Source organism: Coloeus monedula (assembly GCF_965178545.1).
Source record: "Coloeus monedula genome assembly, chromosome: 1".
Classification (NCBI taxonomy): Eukaryota; Metazoa; Chordata; class Aves; order Passeriformes; family Corvidae; genus Coloeus; species Coloeus monedula.
Genome location: NC_138781.1, coordinates 68,746,675 through 68,763,091, shown reverse-complemented (window position 1 = coordinate 68,763,091; position 16,417 = coordinate 68,746,675). Strand labels below are relative to the sequence as shown.

Here is a 16,417-nt window from a genome sequence, read left to right as displayed (position 1 = left end):
TTCACAAAGTACTGACCTGGCATCAGCTTGTCAGCTCAGATTCCAAGAGGGCTATCTGGTAACTTCATGGATTGAATGTAAGCAGGGAGAGAGTCCAGACGTTTACCCACTGCTCCATCTAGTGCTTGTTTTCAGTATCCTATAGGATCGTGAAATATCTTTTTCTTTTGAAGGCTGATATGGATATGCCTAGGAGCAGCTTAGTTGCTGGGGAGCACTTGTAGTCCACTGACTTCCTAGCTCATGAGGGCTATCCACCAGAAAGTTTTCTCTTTAGTGGCCTTTTTTTTTTTTTTTTTTTTTTTTTTTTTGCCTGTCAGCCAGCAAGTGTCCCCAAAGAATGCTTGAACTGCCTTTGCAAAGTGGTGATCTTCCAGGAACTCTTATGGGAAAAAGAATATGGTAAAGTATGACACTTACTGATAAATTGCTAGAGCTGGTGGTAACAACCAGTATTTGTGACAAGCAGACTGGGTACAGGTTAATGAGTTTCATATTTAATATGACTGTTTATTAACTAATGTAGCCTGTTTCTAACAGGTCAGTATTAAATCATGGGATAATTATAAGTATTTTGGTAGTATAGATCAAAGGCACATAATATAGAGGATAGAGGAAGGAGTACTACACTGGTCAGAAATGTGAGGAAAACATTGTTTCAGACAGATGGTGCTCACTCCAGTAATTTAAAGCGTCAAGGAAGATTTCTGAGGATTAACAAACTTGTCATGAGTTCAGTTGTCCGAACAGCCTCTGGAAGTTGTTACATTGGCCAGCTAGCACTGTCCCAACAGCTCCAAGGCACAATTCAGAAGATACTCTGGATCAAGGACCATTTAATAGGCTATATGTTGGCATTCCATGCCACTTGATCCCAGGAATGTTTAATTTCCCACTGTAGAGGAAGTCACAGTGTAACATAGTCTGTTACTGAGGATTGTGATCCCTTGTAGTCCCAGACTGAGAGCTTTGGCTCAGTAATTCCAACTCTAATAGCTCATTTTTTTAGCTCTAGGCATCCAGGGAGTGTAACAGGAAAGGTAATGGCTCTCAGAACTGAGACCACAACTTCAGATGGAAGTTTTTAGTTCCAGCTGGACTTTCTGCAGCAGGATCTTACTTGATTTTTAAGCATGACTCTAGTCTAAACAGCTCTCAGAGATGCCATCACCAATAACCATTACCTTCTATATCACCAGTTGGCTTTAGTATCTTCCAGAATATAAACAGAATGAAAATAATGGAAGCAGTCATATCAACATACTATAGTAGCCAGTCACTATGTATTGCCATAGCACACTAAATGCTCTCATGTGGAGGAGAGAGGTTTCCCAGTGCTGTCTTTGCAAATATTTTTCTGAATTTGTTTATGTTTACCTTATTAATTTTCTTTCCCCACTTTCCTCCAAAACAAAACAATTCTTATGCTAAAACTTCCAGAGAAGAAGAATAGATCTAGCACCTGCCAGAGATACTCAAATATTAAAAATAAAAGATGGCCTGTTAAACACAGAACAGAGAAGGAACAAGAGAAAACTGAATATAAGGGGAGTGGAAAAGTGGTGATAGTGGGCAAGTTTATTCTGCTATTTATATATCAGTCAGGTCTCTATTTCAGAACAAACCACTCCACAGAATTAAATCCCAGGCAGAAGGGTTAATGGGGTAGCTGTGAGTGAGGGCACACAGGGGTCACACACTTGGGTAGGACATTCTAACTCATCCCTGTCCTCACTCTCTTGGAGATAGTGTCAATCAGCTGGAAACACATCTCCAGAGCTGGCTGCTTCATGGTAAGGAGAGGCTGTGACCAGAGCTTATGTATGGTATCTTTGCAGGAGAGCTCTGTTAATATCTCTGACAGGATCTCTTTATCCTGTGCCTTCCTAATCTGCAAGTCAACAGGAAAAGAGAGGGAGTTCAATATGTTAAATTGAGTTCTTGCTGTGTGTGATTGATACTGGCTTTACTTTGTAAACTAAAGTTGCCTCTTTGTTTTATCAAAACTTTGTGTTTTGTTTTGTTTTCCTTTGTTTTTCAAAAGGAGGAGGGAAATACTTTTGGCATTGCCATTCTGGGACTTTTCTATCCTAAAGCACCCTGGTGCTTTCTATCCTAAACCACCCTCTCTCCTTATTAATCCTGCCCCTTCCCTATGCCCACTGCTCCCAAAGCTTCCCCTGCACATTAAGACCTGGGCGTCTTACACCAACTGGGATATTTTCAGTAATTGCTTCTACAGTCACTGAAGTCTCTTTTCAGTACTTGCTGACTCTGTGCTGGGAAAACATGGTTTCTCTTGATGTGCTGCCTGAAACAAGAACTTTTGGCTCCTCAAAGGAAACCAGCACTTCTGACAGAAGTTGAAAAGAGGACAAGTTGTTTTGAAATGTAAAGTTAACATTGAAAAACAAAGGGAGGTTGAAGGCTCCTGGTTAATTTTTTTTCATTTACAATCCTTCTGTACCCTTAGTACCTCAGTCTGTAATTAAATGTAAAGTTCTGTATATATAGGAAGTTATTACATTATTTACTGACCCTTTCTGGCATTAAGTTTCTTGAAATCATGCCAAAGCATCACATTGTGTAGCACAATTGTGCCTCCACCATTCAGTATTTTGGCTTGGTCTGAAGTGCACTGACAGAGGCAGGCAGCTAACGCAAAGCTCTAAGGAACAAATTTAGTTTCATCATTCTGGATAATATTAGAAGTGAGAACAGAGCAATTTAGGAAACAGTGCAGCTTCACAAGAGAGAGCTCCCGAGAGCTGCTGCAGCACACTGTCTCAGCACTACAGGCTGTTTATAAAACAGAGACTTACGCAACATAAAACCATTTGGATGTTGAGTTCAAATGCTTCAAAATGGGAGACAGTTCCTGCCAGCTACTCCAGTCTATTGAATATTAGGGACTTATTTAAGAATTTGGTCTAGGTGTGTATTTTATGTCTTCCCGAAGATGAAGGGCATAGTGGTCAACTGTGTCTTGCTTTTTGTGAGAAAAACGTTTGTTCTAGCTGTTCAGACATTGTTTTGAAATGGGAGGATTTTGGTGGTCCAGCAGCAAGGACTGATATTTTAAATGGAACATTTTTCTTCAATGTATAAAGAACTGCAGTGCAGCAAGGACAGGAAAAAGCCTAGTGGCTCCTCTGCATGCTGGAGAGAAGACAAACTGGGTCATAAGGAACAGTTATCAGAGGAACAGATGAACAAAAAGAGAAAGAGACAAAATCAATATGAGGGGAGAAGAAACACAGACTCACGAAGGGAGGAACTCTGACCATATCCCACAGGGACCTCCAGCAGCACTCGCACCTGCCCAGGAATGAGCTCGAGGGACAAACATGAATGTCAGGCTCAAGCAAAGGGGCCTGACCCTGCGAGCTCCCACCAGCACAGGATCCCGGCTATTGCCTTTCCTTCAGACAGATGCAAACCCCCATAAAAGCAAAACCAGCCCCGACCCACTGATTATTTTGAGTATTTATTTCCCTTCCTTTGAACTCTTCATTTCAGCATCACACAGAACATTTCCTTTCAGTAGAGGTGACTCTTGTAGGAAAAAGCTGTGAGGAGGATGGCTGGCATTGCTTCCTGTGGCAGAGTTGCCTCTGGAGTAAGAGAAAAAGCAAACTGATAGTACATGCATAATTTTACTTCCCTTGAACTTGTCTTTCTGTATTCTTGGAACTCTATTTTTTCTCCCGTTTTTCTTCCTGGTGACAGCATGAACGAATAGTTATTCACATCCTTCTTTTAGCCGGGTATCTTAGGAAACTGACTTTAAAGGGACGGCGGCATAAATACAGCACGCACGGAATATTCTCCCTTCCTGTTCAGAAACTCAGGGGGAGAAAAAAAAAAGCAGGAATAAACACCTGACCTCCCCAGTGGCAGTGCTGGGGCGGGGAGCGGCGCCGGGAGAGAGTTCCGTGGGGCAGGGTGACCCCTGCCGGGGGCGCTTTGTGCTGGAATTCCAGCGAAAATCCCAGCGCAGGAGCAGCAAGCTGCACTCAACCCTGTGCTCAGAGGAGCTTGACTACGTGTTACAGCATCGTGCACCGACCATTTCTTCGTCATGCAAGCAGGAGGCTCCAAAAGGCCTCCCCACACACATTACCTGAGGTAAGGGCTCGCTGCCTCTCACAGGGCGTCCGTGGTTTAGAGCAGACTGAGGGGTTATCCCCAAACAGCAGGGGTAGGAATCCTCTGGCCTGCACCTAAGCTGCGCACCAGTGATGCTGATGCACTCAAATATCTGTAGCTCCGACACTGTTCACCTGGTTGCTCAGCCAGTTCGAGTTCAGTCTCAGAAAGTTGGCTGCCCTCTGGTAAAGCTCAAGGGAGTAAATTCAGGCAAATTACTCCTATGGAAACAGGTCCAGGTTGTGTCTGAGGAGGGCGAGCCCTGGCATCTGCTCAAGTCACCCTTGCCTATACTTGTGTGTCTCCTTCCATTCACAGGTAGCAGAGAGAGATCACCACTGACAGGGAGACCAGTGCTCTCTTCCACAGTTGCTATGGTGGTGTGGGCTCCTATTGCTTAGCTGATGCCTTTTCAACCTGTCAAGGGACAGGGAGTAGTGCAAATGTGACTGTGACACAAGTCTGTGGTGCTTAGTCATGGGAGTTGTTGAACTGTGCCCTGAGGGTTTTGGTAAGACACCCAGCAGTCCAGCAGGAGAAAATTTAATACTTGAAGGCATTTTAAAAGCAGACACCTGGCACCCATTTGCTGTCCTGCTTTTTTTGTGCAGTTAGCCATGGCTAGGAGCCCTGCAGTTGTCAGCTACATCTCAGTGTAATTTTACACACAGGAATATTCACAATGTACTGTTCCTTTGAACTACGTCAAAACAGCAAGCTGTTTCTTTGCTCAGAAATGTAACTTAGTTCTCCCTGCTTAGCTACTCTCATAAGCATCAAGAGACAAGTCCAACATCCACTGAAAGTAATGGAAAGACATGGATGGTTTTCAGTGGGAGTTAGATCAGTATTCAGTTAAATACACAATTCAGTAAGACAGGCCTTAACTGCTTCTCTTATTAATAACACTAAAATTAGTTTACTCAACAGAGACATTTGGTCTTTATTTTAAAATTATTTCCAAATCCAGAAAATATTTAAACTGTGTGCTCAGCCAAGAGTTTGTATTTTCTGTTGAAGAAGGATGCTCAGAAACTTGTGTCAAAAAGCATGAAATTGTGGGTTTCAGCAGATCCTCCTAATAGAGGCAATAATTAAAGTTGTTGTAAAGATTGTAAAAGGATAAATCCATGCGCCTTTTTTTCTGAAGTTTCCTTCCACTACTTCTACACAATGTTCAGCCTCTTCCAAAAAGCATCCTAGAAAGCCTCAGAATGTTACTCCCCCTGGTCTAACGGGGTCAACAACCCCTTCACAAAGCATGTACCAGGCTACTGACCTTTAACACCCACCCTGCCCCATTCCAGATGCATGTGGAAGTTACCTACTCTGGGCTTAAGTTCTTGGATGTGCACAGGAGGAAGAATTGAGTGTTTCACTTCTGAAACAGATTTGTGCTCTCCCCAAGTAAAGCTGACAAGCTAGACAGCATCACTTCTCAGCCCACCAGCTGAACTACACTGTGCCCCAGCTTCATCTCAAATCTTTGATTCTAGGAAGTTTTTCTGGGGTAGACTGCTATTAGTCCTACACTTGCAAAGGCCCTCTTGTTTCTTGTTGCTTTTTTCAGGGCATCTTTGCGGCATGGTTGATTTGAGAGATTAACAATCACGTGTGGCACACAGATGAGCCAGGCAGAATCACATGAGTGGTCCTGTTACGAAAAGGCACCTTTCCTGATGCTGTGCTTTTCTCAGGGGTTTATCAGGCTTTGTGCTGCAGGGAGCTAAAATTCTTGCCCAGGAAATAATGGAAGAAATGGCATTGGCTGCAAACAGATGATCGTTTGCCCTTCTGAAACTATGAGAAGGTGCTGGGAGACTACTAGCACTCGAGTAACTTCATTGCCAGGGCAGGCAAATTACTCTAACTTGGTGGAACAGTCTATATGGATGCATGTATATACATATATCAGTTCTTATTCCACACCTGGCCAGGTAGCCTTAGCTGAAAGTGCCTAAGAAATAAAATTCAGGCAACAGCTTGGGTTTACCATAGTGAGAATGTACCCTCAGATCTCTTAATTTTCCTATTTGCCAGATTTGTTGGAAAATTTTGAACCAGCTGAGTAAAGTTTCTCTATTTTCTAAAGGGTTTTTTCTTACTTTCCTGTTTCTTCGTTGCTCTTTCCAGGCAACATAGGGTGATGTTCAGGTTTTCTTCTCTATTGCTAAAAGAATTTTTTTGCAAAACATGCCAACCGAACCAGGCCTGGAGGTAGGCTGAAAGAATAGGCTCTATCTTATGGGCTGCTTTTCTCAGCTTCTCAGGTGGGATCCCAGCTGCTTAGGAAACAAGATAATCTCTTGCTCCTCCCCTTAGTGATTTAGTACAAGTCTGTCAAGAGAAGAGAAGAGAAAGCAGGAAAGCTTTTTTTATTCCTGAGAGTGATAGGAGAACTGCCATAAAGCTGTAAAAATAGGGGCTGTCTTTTAATTTGTTCTGCAGTGCTTGGCCTGTGATTTGAGAGAAGAGTGGTCCTGTGCTGCAGCTGGATTTCCTTGGCTGGGAAAGTGGAAAGGAAGAATGTGTCACCTGTAGCTGGAGGTAAGAAAGTAAAAAGCCAGGCTAGGAGCAGAGGTGAGCATGGTGTGGGTTTAGTGAGGAAGGGAGGTGGGCAGGGCCAGTGGCCCAAATGGTAGTGGGTATGGACTAGGAGGTGGTGGCAGGGCTGATAGCAGGGAGACTGCAAATGAAACAGTTGCTTTACTTGTTTTTTGAAAGAGCTGGCAATGTTTTATGCCCATTGGAGGTAGGGCATAGAGGATGCCAAAGTCAGGAGACAGACCAGACACACAACTCTGTAACAGAAACAGTCATCTCCTTCCAGCTCACCTGTGCTTTGTATATCTCAGCCCATTTGTTGTTTTCTCCATTATACTTTTGGTACTTGTTCTGTCTTTCCCTCATATGCTCAATGCTTGTCAAAGAGATGTTCTTGGGGCCTGTTGTTGCCTTACTGTCTGAAGGTCTCACCTCTCTGCCAGTCTCTCTGCACAGTAAGTTAAAATTCTTAGGGTCCCAACATGTTCTTCTACTATCCTGAATGCCTGCTGCTCGCAGCTTTTTCCTTGAGTGCTCCTGCTTTTGTGTATTCCTCTGTGTATACAATGTGTTTCCAACCTCCTGATCCTTAGGGAAAGGGAATCTTTTCATTGAGCCATTAAAGAAGTTAGATAAATTTAATAATATAATAATAGTAAATTAAATTTGATAGAATAATGATAATGTGTGTGTGCTTGAATTTAGTGACTGGCTTGTTACTAATTTGCCTCTTCCTGGTTCCTCTCAGTTGTTTCTTCTAATTAATGTGTTGTTACACACAGATTAGATACCTTTTCCCAGGTGAGATAGGTACCAGCAAGGCTCAGCTGTGCCCTGCGATAAATCATTTACTTATGCCCTCAAGAAAGACATTTGCAGGGAACAGAGGAGTTCTTCATATTTGCAAGACAGATCCAGATCGATTCATAGATGCAGCTGTACGTTATCAAGAGTCAATGACAGAGTCCTCAGTATAATTGTTTGTGTGTCAACTGCAGTTGTTTTCCACAGCAGCACCCCTGGCTCAGCATCTAAAAGTAAGGGCTGAAGGTGTCTGTACCTCCTTGACTTTCAAAACCTGGGCAGTCCTTTTCAGTCTGTTTCCTTGTGGTTTGGTGAACAGTTTCTGGGGGGAAAAAATGATGTGATGTGTTGTGGCATTTTGTTCAGTTCCTCTTCTCTAACCTAGAACAAAACAACAAAATGAGCAATGCTCTGTAATGAGGGATGGAGGTAGGTATATGTCAAAAACATGCAGCAGTTCTTTCTGTCTTTTTATCCAAATGTAGTCAGAAGATTATCACTGAATTTAGTCAATTTGTTCTGGTGTCCATGGACTATGAATCTTTTGCTATAGGAACAAAAAAAGACTGCTCCAGAAGTTTCCTCTCTTACGAATATTTTTAGAGTAATCTTCCAGGCTTTCAGCAAAAATAAACCTGGACTTGCAACATCTATGAGATAAATATAAGAGCCACTGTACTGAAGTTAATCAGGTTTTGCTAGTAGGCTGTACACAAAGTGTCTGCATTGGCTTGATTTATAAGAAAGTAGAGGGTTTCGGGTGATAAAGCAAACACTGGAAAAATACACAGCAGAATTAGATGACCTGTTTCTTTCCTTCAGCAGAAGGCTTCATGTCCTTCACTGTAAAATGACCCACTTCCTCATTTCCAAACTGATTTTTTTCCAGCCTAGCTGGGGGTTTCTTCAGTGTCTTTTGCAGGACATCTTTCTAGATGTAGAAACATTAAAAGCTTTCAGCATGGTATATTTTATTGTTGGGATGACACATTGCTGCTTGCCTACTGCTTTTTTTTTTCTTCATGCATGGAGGTGATGGACTCCAATACCAGTGAAAGCCTAGAAATAATGATGTGCTAATAACCTCAGTGCTCACTCATGAGGGAGGGTTGTCTGCAGTGAGAATTCCCCTTTGCTGGTGAGTGATGTGTCTGTGAAGCTTGTGGTGTTGCTGTACACCCAGCAGACGTGGGGATTTGGTAATGAGGTCCTGAGGATTTAGAGAAGTTACTTTATTACTGCTGAAGAGATTTAAGAATGGTTTTGTTAAAGCTTCATAATCATAATACTGGTCTCTGCTGCATACAAATGAGAAGCCCAATCCTACAGCCCTGCTGCTGAGGGCGGCACTTAGTCCTGAAAGATGTGGTGATTATGTGATTAGCCAGGAGGCTGAATTCTGCCATTTCTATGTGAGGTTTAGCAGCGTTAAACCCACACTGAGGACCTAGGGTTGAGGTAATCACTATCCTGTTACCAGTTTCCTGAGTTATCTGCTCCTCAGCCTTTTATTGCCATAAATAACTCTAGAAGTCAGGCCTCACTGCCAGAAGTGTTAAGTGCTGCAAATAGTATAGAAGATGACTCATGAAGTGAGATGAAGGTGGAGCATGAATCAGTAGCAAGAAAACCGATATACAAAGGAGACATTCTGAATGCAGATGACACAAAAAATCTGAACAAAGAAATGTTCAATCATCATAAAAATGAATCAAAAGGGTTTTTTTTCCAAAAGAAAAAAGAAACTCTTCTATTTAATGAGAAAGACCATTCCAGCAAAAGCCCAAAGCACGAAGGTGTTGCATACTGACCATGCTATTCCTTAGCCAAGATAAACTGTGGACTGTATAGAAAGAGATGGTTGGGAAATTCTTCCTGGTTTGTCCAAACAAAGCAGAGCATTCAGCAAGCAGGTTGCTTTCCAGATTGTTCTGTGTCTATACAAGCTAAGAAAAGAACTTGTCTTTGAGCTAAACAGTTTTGGAGATTAAGAGTCCTCATAGCTTCAATGAACCCACACTGAAAGCTAACAGCAATAGAAACACTAAAATAACCTGAGTGCATTCCCTGTAAATGATAATGCATGATAAGAAGATAAAATTCCCACAGACTGTTCCATTTGAAATGACCACTTTTGGTCCTTTTGCTTACCCTCCAAAAGCTTGCACATGTAGGAGTGTCTTTAAAAGTAGACTTGGAAAAAAGGTACCTGATAGATGATGTCCTACAGCTGTTGGTACACTAATGAACTAAAGGGTCCTGTTCTGCCTGCAATTCAACTCCTGCTATTTCCTGGGAGGAGGGCTGTTTATTAGGAGTTTAATGTAACTCCTCAGAGGTTAAACATTTTCATGTTTGACATCAGCTACGATACTTTAGAAATTAGAAGAAGGTTCCTTGTTGAGGGGGTGGTCAGGCACTGGAACAGGCACCTCAGGGAAGTGGTCATGGCACTAGGCCCGTCAGAGTTTAGCAAGCATCTGAATGGCACTTAGTCATGTGGTCCAGTTTTTGGTAGTCCTGCGAAGAGCAGGAATCTGGACTCAAGGTTTCTTATGGGTCCCTTCCAACTTGAGATATCCCATGACATACAATCTCTTTGAAGCAATAAAGGGTAAAAGCAACTTCCAGCAGGTGCTAAAATGCAATAATGGAAAGAAGCCTACCTGTGTCTTAGGTGAAAGCTTTGTCCCTGCTACCATTTTTAGTAAGAGCCACTGTTAAAATTGTAGAGGCTGGTTTATCCCATGGTGTGTATGGCTCTTTCTTGGCTTTGTTATGCTAGGTGCATAAAATGTTGCTCTCAAAGGTACTGCTCCTTTAGAGCAGTAATCCTTAGAAACAAGTGTGACAAGACATCCTAACATGTACTGCTTTAAGTTCCTTCATTCAGGATAAAGTAAGGGATAGTCAGAAGACCGAACACTTCTAATGTAGCTGTTTCACAGTGTTGGCCATGGCAGGAAATCTGGAGAAGATGGGTAATGCTGCCAAGGCTTCAGGGACGCAGATACTTACGTGAAGCAGAACTATGCACAGGAAGGGAAAGCTCTAGCAAGGTTCTCTCTCTCTCCAATGTTACTGTAAAAATAATCTCAAACCTGGTTGTACTCATCTTTTATAGGGTTGTGAGGGACATGAGTTCATTTCTTCATTGAAGCTAGTGCTAGGAATGAAATTTGGCATAAATTCGTACTTATTCCTGGTCAGTTCCAAAATTTCAGATGTGAATTTACCTGTGTGTTAATGAGCAAAATCCAGAACTGCATGTTGTAATTTGCAATAAGTCTGGGTACTACACCTTTTCTACTGTTTCTGTGTTAAATGCATTTAATCTGTCGATTCATAGGAAATCTGCTGGATTTGAGCTTTAATGGAATAAGTTATCCTTAAGGAAAGAAGCACAGGCTGAGTTTTCTGTTGCTGCTAAGGGAGAGCTGATAGTTAACAGCTAGTGACAGATTTATGTTTTCACTTGTAGGCTATCCAGCAGTGGGCCCAGCTCAAATATAAAGTATCACTTGGAAAAGTTGGCTTTGTTAGTGAAAAATATGAGGTTCATTTAAAAATCTGTACTCATTTTAAGACTGAAAAAAAGTACCTTCTTCCTGTTGGGAGAATAGAAATTCTCTAAGGAGAAATAGCAGAGACTGAGTTTCTGTCAATAAAAGGATCTGTGTAATTTAATACCAGACAGCTTTTAAATACAATAGGAAAAAAAGAGCAGACGCTCGCCTGTGTTATGAAGGGGAAAAATACAAAAACCTGCCTGCAGTATGTTACCTAAACTTAGCCACAGAGGGGCCAATCCTCTTGGATACTCAAAAATCTGTCTGAAAGAATTAAGTAAAGGCTACAGAGAAGCTGTACTTGGAGACCCTCTATCCCCATTTTCCAAAGTGCTGGCAATAGGAAATGTGTTAGGCAGCACCAGTGGCCAGACTGTAAGGCAGCCCTTGCTTGTTTAGTCCTTCTTGCGCAGAATCACAGAATATGAAATTTTCTGTTTGATTTTTCAGTAACGTAAGTGGCTGAGGTCAGAGATGCATGAATGGCTTCCCTTTAAATGATAAAGCTACTCAGACATCCTTGGTTTGAGCTTGAATTGTTCAGGTGTTCAAGCAGTGGAGGGATCATGCTTTGGAAAATGCATATCCATAAACGTGTTAAACTTCTTACAGATGTCCTGCAGACCTCCTCCTTCCTGACATCTGTACTTGAAAGCCTTTATAGAACAGGCATCTGGTCCTTAACACAATGCTTGACAACAGAAGAAAAAACTTGAGTTCAGAAACTGAAATAAATCTCAGGTTATCATTCAGAATGCAAAGAAAATGGACACTAGCTTCTTAGTCAAATAGCAGTTCTATAATTTTTCATAGTTTTTTTACATCAATTTTGTAATGGTTTCTTAGGCTGAGATCAGATATGAATTGTAGACTTCTCAGCAGTGTCGATATCTGGGATTGCTGATGTCTTAATTTTAGTGTAATTTTAAGTCCTGACAGCAGCATTTCTTCTAGTTTCATGGGCCTGAGAAACAAATTTGTATCCCCTACTGGCACGCAACTTCCAGTGAGTTTTTCAAAGAGCAAGTTATTTCCTTTGTCCATATTTGAAACAAGCCCAGAAACGGTAAACAACTGGAAACCATTGCCAACTTCTATTGTATTAACACCCCTACAGTGCAGTTCTCTGTTGTTAAACAACTTGCTTCTAAAGTCTAAGAGGATGTATGCTTGGATGTTTATTGTGTACAGAAGCTGCATCTCAGGGTGCTCACAGCAGAGTCAGAGCTGTAGCAGGAGTCCTGTTTCATATGACACTTACCTTGTTCTCATATGCTTCTCCAGTTCTGGCAGTGGTACTTCAGCTCTTGATTATTCCCTGCATCCTTAGCTCTTCAAGAATGATGATTTTTGCCTCTGTTTCCTCTAAGGGTGATGATTTACTGATGAACTCATTGGTGAGCAGTGTGTCTTCAAAAGATGAAAACATTAAAACTTTATACTTGTACAGCACTTGGCATTCAAACAATGCTTCATTGATGTATTTCCAATGCCAGAGTTATTGTTTTAAGAGGTTACATACTGAGACTCTCCAGTGGAGAAGGGCCAGCTGGAGCCTCTCTTCACTGCTCAAAGTTTGCAGTAAACATTTTAGTGGCCTGAAGAATGGTGCAGGCACCTAGTCCAGTTACACCCAGAGGGGCACATTCAGGAAACCATGGAAGCATATGTTGAAGACCTGTGAAGTCAATTTTTGAGCATGTTCCCAAAGAGGGTCCATAGGAGCTCTTGATAATTTGAATTCTTAAGGGTTCTGTGATCTAGTTGGAGAAAGCCAGGCTAGGATGGTACAGTACAAGCCTACTAATGGCCATATTGTAAAGATCCCTATGTTCGTCTGTTAAATAAACCCAAACTTTCACGTGTTTGTGTGGTATGTGATTTTTTGTTGTAACAGCATTGCTACATTTGAGTCTGATCATAAGCATTTCAACAATTATATATTTATAAACAGCATTAGGACTAAAAACCAAGTTATTTGATAACTCTTCTGAGTGTCTGTTTAGTTTCCACATATTAGACATGAATAAACAATGAGCAGCTTTCAGGCCAAGACCCGTTGGGTTTTGCAGTCCTCAGCTGACAGTTCTACCATCTGCCCAATCTCTATTGGCAGAAGTGAGAGCTCTTGTATGAAAAATGCTTGGACCAAATCAAAATTGCAGATACTTGACATCTGCCAGTCTTCAAGAGCAGAGTGAGTATTACAATGTTGTCTTATTTTTCAGTTGTAAAACAAAAATACAGAACATCTACCACCCTGTAGCTGACTCCGTACTGCTCCTAAAATAACCGAACCAGTTACCCAAAAAGCACTGGGGTTCAGCTGTCAGTCAGAACATGCAAATGTCAGAAGCCAGTATACAGCAAAACACATCCTGGCAAAAAATAAAAGTAGGATGAGTGGGCAACACTGACAAGTGATGTGAATTTGTATTGGTTTCACTAATCCATTCAGGAGAAAAATGTAGTTGAAGTATCTTGGTATGATATGTCTTTTTTGGTCTTGAAAAAGAAGATTGAAGCATGATTTCAAAACTTTCTGTTCAGAAATTTCCTGTGAAGTTATCCTCTAGAAAGTGGGAAGAAAAGGAGCTTAAAATTAAATGAAACCATTTCAGAGCAAGCAAATAATTTTGTTCAATATGAACTGAAATCCTTTCATCACGTCCTTCTGTGGTATTGGGAGTTAAGTCCTCTTTAACAAATAGCAAACACCACTAATTACTATTTTTGCGTCCAATTCGAAATACTTTATTACAAGTCTAGTTTATTATAAAGAGTAAACAACCACTTTAGATATTCCACTTAGCATATTTGTTAAATGTAGTATGTTCACAGCACTTGAAAAATACAAGAGTTAAACTTTGAAGTTAGGGGGTTTAAATAAACCAAAAAATGGTGCTGCTTTTCCATTAGCAACTCGTACTGCAATGGTATCCTAAGATTATAGAAAAGTTTAAGTGCTCACTTGCACTTGAAAGAAAAAAAATTCTTCGCACACCTTTGCTTGTTGTCATGATGATTTCTGGAGTTTTTATCTTTTTTTTTCCATATTATAACTGGCCTTGCAACTTCTGGTTGCAAACGTGAAGAAATAACAGGGTATTGGGTGTTTACGTCCTATCTCTACTTGCTGCTTGTCAGGGCATTGTATTGACTGTGGTAAAAACTAGCTCATTGTAACACCAGACTGAGAGGCCTCCTGTGGGCAACCTCCCTTCCCAATGTACTGTAATCCCAGTTAGAGAGGGCTGCCCCTGGGGACAAGGCTGGGTTTGTTCTCTTGGTCTATTCCAGGCATCTGCCAAGGAAAGTATTGATCCTCCTTCCTCTTCTGGTAGTGAGGTTGAGTCATGCTGAAGAACATAATTATCAGCTACTCTGTGCTACTATGTCACAGTTTTAAACCAGTGCTAGGAGCTCAGTCTGTGTGGTGTCACAGCATGAACGTTTCTGAGTATGGAAACTGGCTGTAGCAGTAGACTTTCAAGATTATTTCCTCCTAGGTCTGTGTTTGTGGAGCTGTTGTGAACTTCAGTTATTGTTTACCTGTGCTTTGGGAGTTGCTGCTTATCTGAAAAGATGTAAAGCTTCATGGTGATTCCTTGGGGAAGATTTCCTCACTGGTCTCATCTTCAAGTTTGGCTCCATCCTTTGAAGTCCCTGTCGGTCAAGCTGCCCCAACCTGTGAAGGTCTGTCTCTCTTCCATCAATGCTGTCATTTCTAGTCTACAGCAAGATGAAGAAACAAATGAGAAAAGCTACTTGGGCTTCTAGACATTTAAAAGGCTGTCTAGAGTAGCCCTATAGAATTGGGAAGTTCAGAGTGCAGTGGAAGACAGGTATTCCTGATACTGTATCCATGTTCTATCACAGGTGGATGGTGAGTGAAGGTCTCTTGGACCATTTCAAAATTCTTTTTTCATTTTCCCTTTTCAAAACAAGGCAATAACTTTAAGGTTAAATGTGTCCATAATCCATTTGACTCTACTGGAGTATTGTTTCAGTACTCTAAGTGCCTTCTGTATGCAGAACATTTGTTAGAAATTTAAAACTGAGTTTTAAATTAGCACTTGGTAAGGTGTTAAACTGTGCACCTTCTAAACAATAGCTTTGAACCTCCACATAATACAGGATTAGAGCCTAGATGTATTCTTGTCTCTTCTCTGTATGTTTGGGCTTAAGCCAACTCAACTCTGTAAGCTTCACAAAGTGGCTTCGCATATATAATATTTATATGTATACAAGCCCCCTGCCTCAAAATAACTTTTTGAGGCAAAATCCACCTTGCTGCAGTGTTGTAATCCATCACTGGTGTGGGAGATGAGTGCCTATAATTGTCTTTAATGAGGCAAGTGGGACAGACTGTGAAAAGCAACTTCTCAGGTGCTGTGAAATCAGATCATGCATGTGGCCAAATGGTGAATCTGCCTCCCCTGTACCAGAAGGATTGTATTAAGCTGAATGAGTGATAGCCCTTCTCTTAAAGAGCTACCCCTAACATCAGCAAAACCATGTCTCTGTGTGTGTATGTCCTCCTGGTACACTCGTGTGCTAAGGCATCTCCTAACATACTTCAGACGGAGTCTGTGGGGAAGAGGTCACCACCTGGCTTTTAACTCCCTGGTTGTTCTGTAGCCGCTCAGAAGGCAGCTGTGCAACTGCAGCCTGGATAGAAATATTGCAGCCCATGGTGAAATTGTGAGCATCTGCTCCTTGCTGCAAGTCCAGGGAGCAGGAATGCCCAATTCTCTTCCTTGAGAGCTTGCTTATTTGTTATCACCAGGGAGTCTTAACTGTTGCCAGGGCCTGTTACTACAATAAATAACTCCACAGAAAGCTTTTTTCTTATGTCCTGGTGTACAGACATCATTGTCCTTGTCCAGACACTCTTCTCATAAGTTGAGAGGGAGTATGTTTCATCTGTGGAGCTGGGACGCTGGTCTGGGAGTACCAAGTCTGCATAGGCCATCCAGGGTGTTAGTGAACCTCCTGTGGGAACTCAAGCTGTTAGATGAACAAGATACTGTCATGTAAAATACACACATTTCAGTGTCTGGTTGAATTTGTTAAGTATACTTCAACACCATTAGCCATGGGAAAAGATCAGTTCTAAATCTGGAATTCCAGGCAGTAAGGCAAGCTTCTAAATGGGAGAAAATGTCATCAGGAGACAGGGACAGGCTGTGACTAGGGAAAATGTTTTAAGCATCCTTTGAGATCACTGTACAATTTCTTGATTGCTGTTTGAGTCTGTTCACATCCTTAGAAGTAGATGTCTGTAGGAGATTTTAAAAAAAGGAAAAAAAGCAGCCATAGCTTATACTTTCAAGAGGTTGTTATAAAAG

At 41.6% G+C, this 16,417-nt stretch overlaps 1 protein-coding gene across 1 annotated transcript; it reads right to left on the bottom strand.

The window, feature by feature from the left end:
* Window positions 1-8,293: 8,293 nt before the first annotated feature.
* On the bottom strand, window positions 8,294-15,761 carry STMND1 (stathmin domain containing 1; the record flags this gene model as incomplete). Its single annotated transcript, XM_082279638.1, is given in 4 exon segments — window positions 8,294-8,428; window positions 12,328-12,366; window positions 12,370-12,476; window positions 15,641-15,761. Coding segments are annotated over 4 exon segments (402 nt in total).
* Between the last annotated feature and the right edge of the window lie 656 nt (window positions 15,762-16,417).